The sequence below is a fragment of the Schistocerca serialis genome, chromosome 8 (genome assembly GCF_023864345.2).
Source record: "Schistocerca serialis cubense isolate TAMUIC-IGC-003099 chromosome 8, iqSchSeri2.2, whole genome shotgun sequence".
Taxonomy (NCBI): Eukaryota; Metazoa; Arthropoda; class Insecta; order Orthoptera; family Acrididae; genus Schistocerca; species Schistocerca serialis.
Genome location: NC_064645.1, coordinates 184,332,942 through 184,347,327, shown reverse-complemented (window position 1 = coordinate 184,347,327; position 14,386 = coordinate 184,332,942). Strand labels below are relative to the sequence as shown.

Here is a 14,386-nt window from a genome sequence, read left to right as displayed (position 1 = left end):
AATAGTTGCTACTCACTATATAGTGGAGATGCTGAGTTACAGATAGGCACAACAAAAAGACTGTCACAAATGAGCTTTTGGCCAACAAGGCCTTTGTCAATAAAAAGATGACAGACAGACAAACAGACAGACAGAGTCTGGCTTCAGGTGCTAGGCTGTAGTCATGTTTATGTGAGCGGCATCTGCATGAGAGTGTGGGAAAAATTTTCAAAAAAGTTTGAAATAATGTGTAAAGTTTGTTGAGAGTTGCTAAGTGCTATCATTCTCAAATACTAAATGAATGCACTCTGAGTAATTTGCATACTGTGAGTTACACTATTTCAAGACATATGCATAGTTCTGAATTTTACTACTTATCTTCTTGCATTAAATCTTCAATATAAGATTGTAGCTCTTAATGACTAAATACTAAAAGTATCTTAAATTTTTAAATTTGGTCTATAATTACATGTATTGTTGAAAATCAAATTTTTGTTGACCCTGGAAACTGTTGTTAACCTGGCAATTGGAACTGTAATGTACAGTGTGTCGCAGGAGAAATGGTCAGTATTCAGGGATGTGACAAGAGTACTCTTTGAAAGCAAGAAACATGCTATGCGCATACGCCCTTTTCTAAATAGTTTGAGAGAAAGAAATGGTTTAACGTACAGTTGTTTTTGGACTAGCAGCATGCCCTGTATTTTTTACCACCCAACCTTTGCTAAGTTTCATTTGATTGTTGCTTTCAATATCTTTGCTCAGGAATCTTTTTGCCATGAAAACTGTGATGTACTTCCGGCCTGTACACTTCTTGCAAGATGAGCGAGGGAACGTCTCAATTGTACTTACCCCGATTGCTGGATTGGTTATTTTAGTACAGTTAACTGGCCACAAAGATTGCCAGATCTTACGCCATTAGATTTTTTGTTTATGGGACTGGGTGAAGTCTGGGATGTGCAAACAGATGGTGAATACACAAAATTAACTACTTGGTTACACCGTGGAATCTGCTGCCCTCATTAAGGAATGTGTAGAGGCACTCAGACAAGCAACAAGCAAGGATGCACAAATATACTGAAGTTGGCAGTGGGATATTCGAACATTTATTGTGAATTGTACAACTGCTGTAATGTGTTGTGTACTGTATCGCCCAATTTACAGAAACCCTAATAAACAACCCTTTGTTGTAAAAGAAGTAGGAAATATAGTCGTCCTGACACTTACGGCAGCTACTGATGACAAAATTTATACTTGTGATAATTTGATCAACAGGAATGTCATGTGAATAATAATATTTATCATGAAATAGAGACTGAATGAAAGAATATGACAGGAAACGCATCAAAAGCATCAAAGAAATAATTGCAAAATAATTAATAACGAAGGTTAAAGCCCAGATGGTAAATTGGCCTAAGTTAACATTTACCATAGAAGAGAGTTGTAGCCGCATCGAAAAGGAAGTTCGATGTGACTACAATGTAACTCAAAAATGGAAATGTTAGCTTCAGTTGCTATCTAGTCGCTCTCTAGTACTATTGCGATAGTAGCATGCACTTAAGCACTACTAGATTGTCTTAAGCTAATCAAAAGTTTGAAAGTTTTACGATATAGGCTGAAGTATTATTCAGAAGTCATACTAAAGCAAAGTCATCTTTAAACCGTTAGCAAGATAATGGGATACAGAGATTCGTGACGAAATTGAATTGTGTGAGATTTGTGATGGGACTTAGCCTTCATGATACTGAATAAACACGAACGTTCAAGGACATTGAAAAAGAAAGATCGCTGACAGACCGACAGAAAAACAATAATTAGTCTCGAGTAGGTAACAGACAAATGCAAACATGAAGAATGTAAAATTGCGCTGAGTTGTCAGAAGTTGTCGTCTACGACAGGATTACTGATGCAAACTAAAGCAATTCCCTGAGTGAGAAATCGGTGTGCACTCTCAGCGTAAGGACAATTAATTACAAGGAACAATAAAATTGGATTCAAACTTTAATTCTTCATGTCACCTAAATAATGGACTAGATATTATCATGTATGTTAGTGACAATTAATTGACTATTAGAATATTATGAAGTGAAAAGTGAATTCATAGTTATTTAACAGTGAACAGTCATCAATTTGTCCCAAGATTATAACGCATTCTGAACATTGCTTAAGTATATGTTATCGTCGTGTAGTTATTGAACATGCGACGTAGCGGCATCTTGACGACGGAATAACAATTTATGAACTTAACATTCTCACAATTCCACAGCACAACTTGGGTGGTGGACTGAAGATTCAAGACTTTATATTATTAATATTAACATCCATAATCTAACTGGGCATAATAAAAAAAAGAACTATAGTTAGCCAGTTTGCACAAGCTGAATAGTCTGTTGCAGACTTACAACAAAAGAAAACTGGTGGTCACCATTTCAGGTCAAAGGAGTCATCACGTCATTGAGCAGTGCAATTGCCACGTTTATCAGTGAAGAAGCAAGAGCGGCTTACACATTCTGATGCGTTGCTCTATTGAAATATTGACATTAATCACGAAAGACAGTATCTGAAATGGTGACATTGTTGTGAGCGATGGACACCGTTCCATGTCATACCGACAGTGACAACCGTCGCCACTGAGTCGTGTCAACTCTAAGGAGACGCAGACGCCACATTATTTGGTGCATACAATGTGGGGCCTGACAGTGCCAAACGACACAATGTGCAGAGCTTGACGCCACCACGACACCAACGTGAGGGTAGATGCTTCGTGATTACGAGACATCTGCAGACAGAGCGATGCAACGCATTGGAGAACAGGAACAGAGCAGAACGTCGGTCGAGACAGCAACATCAGCAGCTGGCAGTGACGTGAGCGAGACTGCAACAACATGCAAGCACTATACAAACAATAGTCACTACTCAAAATAAGTGATTATTCAGGTACGATAGATTTTGTTACTTCACCAAATTGGTAATTGTGAGTATTTCATTGTGCTGGTGTCAAGTAGATAGTAAGTTTAGTATTGTGTGACAATTATGGTTACAGTTAGTGTTGGTACTAGTAAAAAGTAGTTAACAAAATTTACATCATGTCAAGAAGAGGTAGAAAGTTACATAGCGATTTCGAAAAAACTGTTCCAGAATCCTGTGATGAATTGAGTGAAGTATCAGACCATGAGGAGATCAATAGAACGATTGTCAATGTGGGAATAGAATCTTTCGCAGAGTTAGACAAAATTAACATCCCTAATGTATCTGGCTCTGGGTTAGAAAGCAAGAAAATGGAATCTGATGGTAATAATTCTGAGCCTAAGGAACAAGCAGTCAATGATTACATGACAAATATTACATCAACAGGGTCAGGAAATATAGATGTCTTTACTGCTATAGTAGCAAAATTGACTATGGTGGATGATTTAAAGTTTAAATTCTCTGACATGGACAATAAGTTAGTGGAACAGCAGGCCTTGTTAGAGAATAAGTATCTGAAATTGATGCTAGTTTAACAGAGCAGCAAGCATCTATTGATGCTAAGTTTAGTGATCAGCAACAGGCATTAGAAACTAAATGTGCGGAACAAGAGGTTAATATAATTGCCATTTGGGAGGCCAAATTTGTTGAACAAAAGGCTAAAGTTGATAATAAGTTTGAAATTCTAGAGTCAAGGCTAGCCAACCGATGGGGGGGAGGAGGAGGAGGAGGAGGAGGAGGAGGAGGAGGAGGTTAGAATTATTGACTGTGCAGATAAAACCAGTGAAAGTGTCAATACTTTTTCAGAACAGTTTGAGGCTGTGTCTGGAAAGGTTGATGCCTTAGCTGAGAATAACAGCTGTATCACAGAAAGAATAGAGGGATTAACTGATTGTTTGAAGGATTTCGAGAAAAATTCATTAAGTAAAGTAGTTACATATATGCTACATTAAACTAGGAAACTAAGAGGAAGTCTGTCTGAATGGATAGAAAACAAAACAGTAGAAGATGACGGAAAGGTGCGTTCAGCTATTTAGAGTGCCCAAAAGCAAGTATGGGGACAGGTAATGACCAATAATTCTTTGACAGAGACCTTTGTAAAAGAATTTTGGCAAATTAGAGACAAAATTGTCGATGAATGTGCTAATGGCCCTGTCAATCAGCAATTAGTATCACTCGGTCTTCTGAGCAACCGTCAGAAAGCAATTCCAAGGAGGAAAATGAACAAATACGTAACAACATGAAATCAACTGTGAGAGAAAACGCCTGTGAGTGCAACATAGCACGTAAGTAGGGGAACCGTGGGAAACGAATAGCCAATCAGACTAGGAGGGTGATCCTTACATTCAGAGAGGATGCATTTCGCCATTAAAAGTAGAACATAGTATTTTCAAAAGCCAACAGTTCCCGACATTTTCGAATGAAAAGAATAATAGCAACCCCAGAGTATTTAAAATTCCTTTAAAAGAATATTTCCCCATAGTTAGATGGAGTACTATAAATTACAGTTTATAGTATCGAAAATTGTAGGAGAAGTAGCGTTATGGGCCGCTGAAGTCAGAGAGAGACCTGCAACACGTCTTCTGAGTTTGAAAGATTATTTTTAGCTAAATATTGGTCCTTAAGTAAACAAGAGAAACTACAGAAGGAAGTATACCAACCAGAATTTTACAACTTGAAAAAGGAAATACTTAGGCAGTATTTCAAATGCTATTTTAATAAGATGCGTTATTGGACCAAACCGATTTCGAGTAGAGAAGTGATTTGAATATTGATGGGCAGGCTTCCTTTAAATATTCGCGAAAAACTAATTCATGTTCCTGACTCTGACATACAACAATTCCTATCAGTAATCGATTCTATCAACATGCTGATGGAGGATGCTAAACAGTGGCATAGTATAACAATAACTATTATTATTCTAGGAATAACACAAGTAATAACAACTGGAACAGTGGCAATCAAATTAACAGTCGTCTTCCAGAATTTTACCGAAATTACTGTAATTCTAAGAGCAGTAATGATCATTTAGATCGCGGACAAAAGATAAATCATTATTGGGACATGAATTACCAATATTCAAAAGGGAATTTTGTTTTGTAGGAAATAATAACCAAGTGCCTGGAGCGGGAGGTTTTCAACGAGTTTACGTCGTAACTACCAACAGGAAAAGAAAGTGTTGGGGGGGGGGGGGGGGGGGGGTGGCAATTGTTGAATAGTCAATGTTGTGAAGATGGCAGTAGGAATAATTGCATTCCTGTGGAGTCACAGAATAAATCAAATTGGAGAAATTGTGCGATGCACAATGTACGTTGGGGAAACTCTAATAATACAGGTGCATATTCTGGGTCCAGCAGACCCATATCGTTATCAGACGGAAGTGGTGTAGTTGTGGACAATCCATATCCACAAACAGGAAACGAAATTCATGTAGCTGAGGTGCATGAACAGTCAAGGGGCCTAAAAGATGGATGGTCAAACTAATGCCAGTCATTTTAGGCCTTTCTCGGGTGGCTGGTGTTGAGGATGGAGGCAAACTTCACGAGTTAATAAATATCCTGGAATGTAGTAAGAAAACTGATATTTGGGAAGATCACATGTTGGATCCAAAACAGGAAATGAATGAGAGTGGGTATACGTTGCAAGCAATTGCCAAAGTAAAAATTAATGACATACTGATTAATGTACTTATAATACAGGGGCGGCGGTTAGTGTGATGACGATGAATTTGCTTGAATATGGTTAGTCGGCAACAAAAAATACTCACCTCAACAGTAACAGGCCGCACGTTGTCAGGGGCATTTAGTGCTAAAGCGCAACTAATCATTAAACAGGTATGGGTGATGGTAGAACTACAAGGAGTAGCCATTGAATGCACTTTCTTGGTAGTGTCTTGAATATCAATGCCGTGTATTTGGGGAATGGATTTTTTATGTGACTACGGTGCAGTAATTGATATTAAGGAGGGTGTACGTATTTTTATAGGTAAAGGCAAACCATTTAGGGTAACTTTATTAAAGAAAAAGATTATTTTGGGAAAGTATTGCCAAAATATAACAGTTAATTGTCTACCTGTGAATACTTTGCATTTGAAGGGTACTGATTGTGTTAGACAAACTGATGCTGAGACAGATGTATCAAGCATCGTAGAAAAAGTCTGCGAATCGGAATATGTATCAACAAAACAACAGGATGAATTGGGAGAAGTATTGCATAAATATTTGCCTGTATCTAATAAGAAACCAGGCGTAATTAAGGATTTTCAATATTGTATTCAAACGTACCCCCACTCTACGTATTGTAAAACTACTTATTCAGGCCCCTGGTTGAAAAGAGAAGCTGTGATGAAATAAATAAAAAAGATGACAGATTGGGTAATAATTGAGACTTCAACTTCCGAATACTCAAGTCCATTGAAACTTCCTGGCAGATTAAAACAGTGTGCCAGATCGAGACTCGAACTCAGGACCTTTGCCTTTCGTGGGCAAGTGCTCTACCAACTGAGCTACCCAAGCACGACCCACGCCCCATCGTCACAGCTTTACTTCTGCCAGTACCTCGTCTCCTACCTTCCAAACTTTGCAGAAGCTCTCCTGCGGACCTTGCAGAACTAGCACTCCTGAAAGAAAGGATATTGTGGAGACATGGCTTAGCCACAGCCTGGGGGATGTTTCCAGTATGAGATTTTCACTCTGCAGCGGAGTGTGCACTGTGACGATGGGGCATGAGTCGTGCTTGGGTAGCTCAGTTGATAGAGCACTTGCCTGCGAAAGGCAAAGGTCCCGAGTTTGAGTCTCGGTCTGGCACACAGTTTTAATATGCCAGGAAGTTTCATATTAGTGCACACTCTGCTGTAGAGTGAAAATCTCATTCTGGACTCAAGTCCATTGTTAGCGGTGACTAAACTGAACGGCGATATTTGACTAGTTCTTGACGCTCACGACATTAATAAGAACATCAAACCTGTAAGAACTTGCCCTGAGAACTTAAAAGAACTATTGCAGAAATTTCACGCGGTGAAATTCTTGACCTCCCTCGACCTCCGAAGTTCCTACTGGCAAACTAAAATATCAAAGGAATCCAGAAAGTATACGGCATTCATTAGGGAAACCTGAAATGCTCATTTCAGATAATGCATCAGATTTTCGAAGCAAAGTGTGGAAGGATACAATGAAGACATGTGGAATTCTTCGAGTATTCGTTGCCCGCTTTAATCCGTCAGGAAACCCAAGAGAAAGAGACTTAAGAGAATTGAATAGATTTATAAGAAGTTACGTACCTAATGAAAACCATAGATGGATCGAATTAGTCAAAGATTTTGAAGAGATGTACAATGAAGTGCCTTCTATATCAACTGGGTATTTGCTAAATGAGACCTTATTTAATCAGCAAAATATAATAATTGGCTTGGTAATTTACCACTTCTGCATAATAAACCAAAAGATCATAATGGATTTATAAAGAAGGTATATTTAAAATCACAACATAAAGCAAATCTTAAAAAATGTCAATTTGACCAAAAGCTAGGTTTAGGAGTAAAGTATAAAGTTGGTGATGGTGTTTCATTAAAAAAACATTCTAAATCTTCGAAGATAAGAAAATTAAATCGAAAATGGTGTAATTTGTATAAACGACCATATTGAATTATTAAGATATCACAAGAAGGAAGTTACCTGCTGGAAGATGAAGATACCAAGAAAATAAAGGGGGTGTACCCTCATTTAGAGTTAAAAGAAATATTTTAGTTGACTGAAAGTTTAGATTTAAGTATGCAAACTAGGATAAGTCAAAAAACAGGAAGACATTATAATAATGTTTATGAAGTTTTCTATATAGAATTACTAGGCAATGAATTAGTGCTGAATAATTCTTGCAACAACGAAGTTTTATGTAGTTAAGTCCTGAAAAAAAAAGAAAAGATAACAAGCTACAAGTTCGTAATCATCATTTTGTTCATCGAAAGTTTATTAAGTAGTATAATTATGTGTATATTATTAGTTAATAATTGATGTTGATATTCATATGCTAACATGCCTCTACATGTTGTGTGATCAATGAGGCATCAGTTTAAGATAGAATACGCGAGCAAAATGAAACATCTTACCGCAATCATTCGGGAATACGAAAATTTCTTTAAACAAAATCACTTATTTTGAGGAGGGAAAAGATGAGAGACAATTAGAGGAGAATAGAAATGAATAAATGAACCAATATTATGACTTGAGAAAAAGGAAAAAAAACTAACTGGTAAAGAAAAACTCGTAGAATGGTGCCGATGTGTAGAATGTTGTACTTGTGCATGGACTGATAGTACAGTTGTGAAGTGACGATAGACTAGTCATACTTACCACAAACATTATTAACTGAATGAATAGATAATGTGCAGAATGCACATTATGAACTGTGATAGTAATGTGTAATCTAATGTTGTGTACTGAGAAGAGAAGTGATCTAATTGTTGCAGCATATACAACAGTGGTGATGCGGACATTCGTGGGGCAGATTGTGCTGAGATGTTAGTGCAGTCTACTGGGAGAGCAACCACTGGACATCGAGAGTAACCAGACGAGCACGAGTAATCGGATCGTACTTGCTGCCATATACAATCCGATGCTGTGGCAGCTTTACCATGGTTGATGGAGGAGAAGAAACTGATTTCGAACCAGGCCACGTTTGCAGCTTGCGTGGTCTGGTGCAGATGGAGCATCAGTGTGGCGATGCACTGAAAATAAAATGAAAAATGAATTATTCATAAGACACGAACCTAAAGTTCATATTATTGTACAAAAAACATTGCAACGATTTAAATTTTTTATATATAGGTGTGTATGTGGGTGCATGTTAGTGTGCCAACAATAAAAACAAGGGCCTTACCTGGTTAGGGGCATTGAAGCGGGAAGTCACATACCCACTTAATCGTCTGGGGGCCATGTGTAACATACCAATTTCAGAAACCCTAATAACCAACGCTCTGTTGTAAAAGAAGTAGGAAGATTAGTCATCCTGACACTGATGGCAGCTACTGACGAAAAAATTTATACTTTGTGATAATTTGACCAACAGGAATGTCATGTGAATAATAATATTTATCATGAAATAGAGACTGAATGGAAGAACATGATAGGATACACAACAAAAACATCAAAGAAAGAATTGCAAAATAATTAAAAATGAAGGTTAAAGCCCAGATGGTAAATTGGCCAAAGATAACATTTACCAAAGAAGGAGCTGTAGCCGCATCAAAAATTTAGTTTGATGTGACTACAGTGTAACTCAGAAATGGAAATGTTCGCTTCAGTTGCTATCTAGTTGCTCTCTAGTACTATTGTGATCGTAGCATACATATAAGCGTTGCTAGATTGTTTTAAGCTAATCGGAAGTTTGAAAGTTTTGCAATATAGACTGAAGTATTATTCAGAAGTCATACTAAAGCAAAGTCATCTTTACCATTAGCAAGATAACGGGATATGGAGATTCATGACGAAATTGAATTGTGTGAGATTTGTGATGGGATATAGCCCGTGATACTGAATAAGCACAAACATTCAAGGACATTGATAAAGAAAGATCGCTGACAGAAAAGCAATTATTAGTCTCAAGTAGGTAACAGACAAATGCAAGCAGGAAGAACGTACAATTGCGCCAAGTTGTCAGAAGTTGTGGTCACGACAGGATTACTGATGCAAATGGAAGCAATTCCCTGATTGAGAAATCGGTGTGTGCGCTCAGCGTAGGGTTGGTTGGTTTGGGGAAGGAGACCAGACAGCGTGGTCATCGGTCCTTCTCAGCGTAGGGACAATTAATTACAAGGAACAATAAAATTGGATTCAAACTTTAATTCTTCATGTCGCCTACATAACTGAATAGACATTATCATGTGTATTAGTGACAATTAATTGACTATTAAAATATTATGAAGCGAAAAGTGAATTCATGGTTATTTAACAGTGAACAGTCATTGATTTGTCCCAAGATTACGACACACTCTGAACATTGCTGAAGTATATGTTATCTCTAGAATTTTGTCGTGTAGTTATTGAACACGCAACGTAGCGGTGTTTTGACAACGGAAAAACAATTTATCAACTTTATGTCCTCACAATTCCATAGCACAACTTGGGTGATGGATTGAAGATTCAAGACTTTATATTATTAATATTCAACATCCATTATCTAACCAGGCATAATAGACTCACAACAAAAGAAAACTGGTGGTCATCATTTCAGGGCAAAGGAGACATCGCGTCATCGAGTGGTGCAATTGTCACGTTTATCAGTGAAGAAGGAAGAGCGGCTTACACATTGATGCTCTGCTCTATCGAAATATTGACATTAACCACGAAAGACGGTATCTGAAATATTGCCAAACCAGGCATGGAGTTTGTTTTCTTATTACGTACTGGGTGGTGTTGTCGTGAGTGACAGACACCCTTCCACATCATACCGACTGGGACAACCATCGCCACTGAGTCGTGTCAACTCTAAGGAGATGCAGATGCCACAGTACGATAATACTTAGAGCTGAATATGTTAAAAATGTGTTTTTCAATTGATACTTTGGAAAACACATATTGTAATGTTTACTAAATGTTGTACATATGTAAACCTGGCAGTTTATTGAATAACAGACCATATAAATAACAATGTACATCAAGTGTTTTCTATCTCGGAAACCATTTGAAACGGGGCACATGTTCGTATGAAGTTTTTTGCTTCAAATGATTGTACATTGTCATCCTGGATATTGACCATTTCTCCTGGGATACCCTGTAAATGCCAATTGGCAGACATTTAGCACTTTCTTAATGATGGATACAGCTCCTCTCAGATGCAACCACGAAGAGTTCATTCTCAGCAAAACTAACAATACCACTTTCCTCGCACTTGTCCAGGTAACTTTTGGAATCCAGACTTCAACATTTAGAGTGTCTGATAACAGGATATGGGGGCCTCATATAACACTGAATTCTCAATGTTAGAGATAATGTGTAGTTCTGTGATCAAATGCATGTGTGTATTGCTGTGTACTTAATTATAATATTAGTCACATGCATTGCTCGTGTTGCTGCAGTTTTAACAATCATAAATATATTTGTCTCAAAGAATGTGTACTAAAATTCCTGGCTTCTGTTGTAGACCCACAGATAGTAGACAGCTGTGAGGATTTGAAAAGAAAATTGGAAAGTATAACATTTTACAGATGAAACAAGATAATGATAGGAAGAAAAGTTTAGGGAGCACGATATAAAAAGGCAAATTTAAAAGTACAGAAAGGAGGGGAGGGATAGAAAAAGAGAGATATTGGGGAAAAAATGGAAAGTTATCTAAAAGACTTGAGAAGAGAAGGCAGAAAAAATTTGTTGATGTGTATGCGATTATTTTTCTACTCATAATATTAGTACCTTTGAAATTTTATTTGAAAAAGGAAGTGAAGTTGTAGAGAAGCCATGTATTTGTTTGATGACTGTTTTTGTAAGCCCCATTTTATGTAGTTTTGACTGACTGTGACACAGTACATAAGTTTGTTAAAGCACAACTTTTTCTTTCAGGATGGAGGCTGCACTTGTCCAGGTGATGTAGCAAAGGCATTTGGTGCTGGAGCAGATTTTGTAATGATGGGGGGAATGTTTGCTGGCCATGATCAGTGTGGTGGTGAAACAATTCAGCGAAATGGGAAGAAATACAAGCTTTTCTATGGAATGTCTTCTAGCACTGCAATGGACAAACATGCTGGAGGGGTAGCTGAATACAGGTGATAATGTGTACTCTTATTTTGTGTTGCTGCATTGAATTATAACTGTGCTCTCTCTCTCTCTCTCTCTCTCTCTCTCTCTCTCTCTCTCTCTCTGTGTGTGTGTGTGTGTGTGTGTGTGTGTGTGTGTGTGTGTGTGTGTGTGTGTGTGTGTGTGTGTGTGTGTGTGTGTGTGTGTGTGTGGGGGGGGGGGGGGGTCTCTGAATATAACCGAATTCTACCAGCAGATCGATAACAAAGTATCCTGTCTGCTTCAGTCATAACAACATATTGCACAGCACACATGCATAGGGCTGCTGTTTTTGTAGTCAGTATCCCCCATCATTTCATTTCTTTTGAGTACCCCTTACAGATTCACACAGTAGCTAAGATGCTGGTCTTAATATTGGGGACTGAGTGAAGCTGCGCATATTATAAGGCTGTGGACTCTCACAATCTGGAGGAGTGCAGGTCATATACCCATTTGGCATATCTGCCCAGGGCACAGGATCACCTCAGTACAGCTCTGGAAGTGATGATTGTCATCACTCCTTATTGCTTTTTCTCTATTGAAGATTGGAACACAATTGTCACATCAAGAGTTGTCATTGTGTAGCTGTCCAACAGAGAACTCAACCAGATTTATAGCTCTCTCTTATACAGCCTGGAATGTTTATTCTTTCATTGTTGAACAGGGTGAATGTTCAGAAGATATTGGGCATGCCATACATACTGGTACCCAAACTGCGTCACCCAGAGTCAGCGGAAAATGGTCAACTGTCTACTGGTTTACAAGAGCCAGATGGATTACTATTGAGGGTACTATTGCCAGATGACAGTTGATCAGGCGGTCCTGGAGATTATCACAATATTCAAAAATAGTCACCAAATCCAGATGACATTCCTGCCAAGGTATTAACCCCCAGGGAGCCTATGTCTCATTTTTGGATATGTCCCTAGCAAGTGTGGGGCTCCAGACCACTGCTATGTCTCTCCTGTAATGCAGTTCCTGCTTCCTCCTATTCTGTTCCCCACTCACTCTTATCATTGCCAAATCTCGTGATGACAATATGGCTTCACTTACCTTGGTGTATTCTCATGAGCTCTTCAGTTATTTATAACATCTCTCTATCATCCTTACCCAGATATGAGCTACAGCCATTCCCAAATTTTTCCAATGTGCAGATTGTGCAGGGAAGGGTATCTGCCCTTGTATGACCATCCTAGCACCCATCCATGTCAGACAAAAAACATAATGCAGTGGCCAGTTCATTGTAGTGGTTGCCTTGTACCCGCACTGTTGTACTCTCCTGACAAGGATTGCGCTGCTGGCGTCTGCACTGTAATTTCTCCACCCATTCTAGGGAATACCCCCTGCGGGTCCGGGGGTCAGAATAGGCCCGAGGTATTCCTACCTGTTGTACTAGGTGACTAAAATGAGTTTAACACGTTTCGGCCTTTATGTGATGGTCCCCTGTAGGGTTTGACCTCCATTCTTCAAAATTTTCTCGAAGAGTGAGCCAATTGGGGAAGGGCACCTTACAAGGTGCATCATGTCCACCGTGCATTGAGATCTTCAGCATACTTTCTCATCATCGTATTGCAGTCCTGCCCATTCTCCATCTCTTGGGTGAGGACACCTTCCTGGGTGCATTTTCCACTGTGCACTATAGATTTCTGTGTTGACAATGACTGTGGACTTCTTTGCACTTGATATCCAGCACGGTAGCCAGTCCGTTCTGGTGGGGACACCATGTCCCCTGTTGGTTGTACCCCCCCCCCCCCCCCCTGACCACACAGGGATCACTCTGCTGATGCCTGCGTCGTTAACTCCCCACGTATGCAAAGGGGTAGATGCCCATCCCCCTGGGGCATTGGGACTCCTGGCAATGGCCATCCTGCCAGGTGGCCTTTGCTGCGGCTGGGTGGCACCCGTGGGGAGGGCCGTTGGTCGAAGTGGGTGGCATCAGGGCGGATGACACGCGATGAAACATAGTCCATCATCTCTTGCTGGTGGTGAAACACCAGCAGTCTCCAAGTGATCATGAACTCAATTCAACGCACAGAAGTACAACCCCAAATAGCTCCCCTCCCTGGCCACACCATGGGAGGAACGTCAGGCTAAGGATGGCAGTGGATCTTATTCGCCCGGGTACCTTGTATGTTCGAGAGCTGATGGAGAATCTTTCATGATGATGAAGCCTCAGTTTTTTGTTGAGCATTTAGAGGACAAGTTCGTGGATGTGGAGGACTTGTCCAAAATGAGATCTGGGTCAGTCTTGATCAAAACAGCATCCTCTGCCCAGTCATGGGCATTACTCGCTTGTGACAAGCTGGGGGAAGTTTCTGTAACCATCATGTCCCATAAGAGCTTAAATATGGTCCAGGGTATCATATTTCACAGAGACCTTCTTTTGCAGTCGGACGATGAGCTGCGCGCCAATTTAGAGCAGCGAGGTGTACATTTCGTCTGGCGTGTCCACCAGGGTCCGAAGGACAATCAGGTTGCCATCGGTGCCTTCATCTTGGCCTTTGAGGGTGATACATTGCCTGAGAAGGTCAAGGTGATGGTCTACCGGTGTGATGTAAAGCCTATCCCTCCCCCGATGCAGTGCTTTAAGTTCTGGAAGTTCGGCCATATGTCTTCCCGCTGTACTTCCAGTGTCACATGCCGAGATTGCAGACACCCATCACATCCCAATACTCTACATG

At 39.6% G+C, this 14,386-nt stretch overlaps 1 protein-coding gene across 2 annotated transcripts in view; it reads left to right on the top strand.

Annotated features, from left to right (window-relative positions):
- Positions 1–14,386, top strand: part of LOC126416098 (GMP reductase 1-like) — a 91,138-nt gene that overhangs the window by 46,776 nt on the left and 29,976 nt on the right. For both annotated transcript variants that reach the window (XM_050083597.1, XM_050083596.1), the window contains one exon: positions 11,493–11,695. In XM_050083597.1, the coding sequence (XP_049939554.1) occupies positions 11,493–11,695 (203 nt within the window). The remainder of the gene's footprint in view (positions 1–11,492; positions 11,696–14,386) is intronic.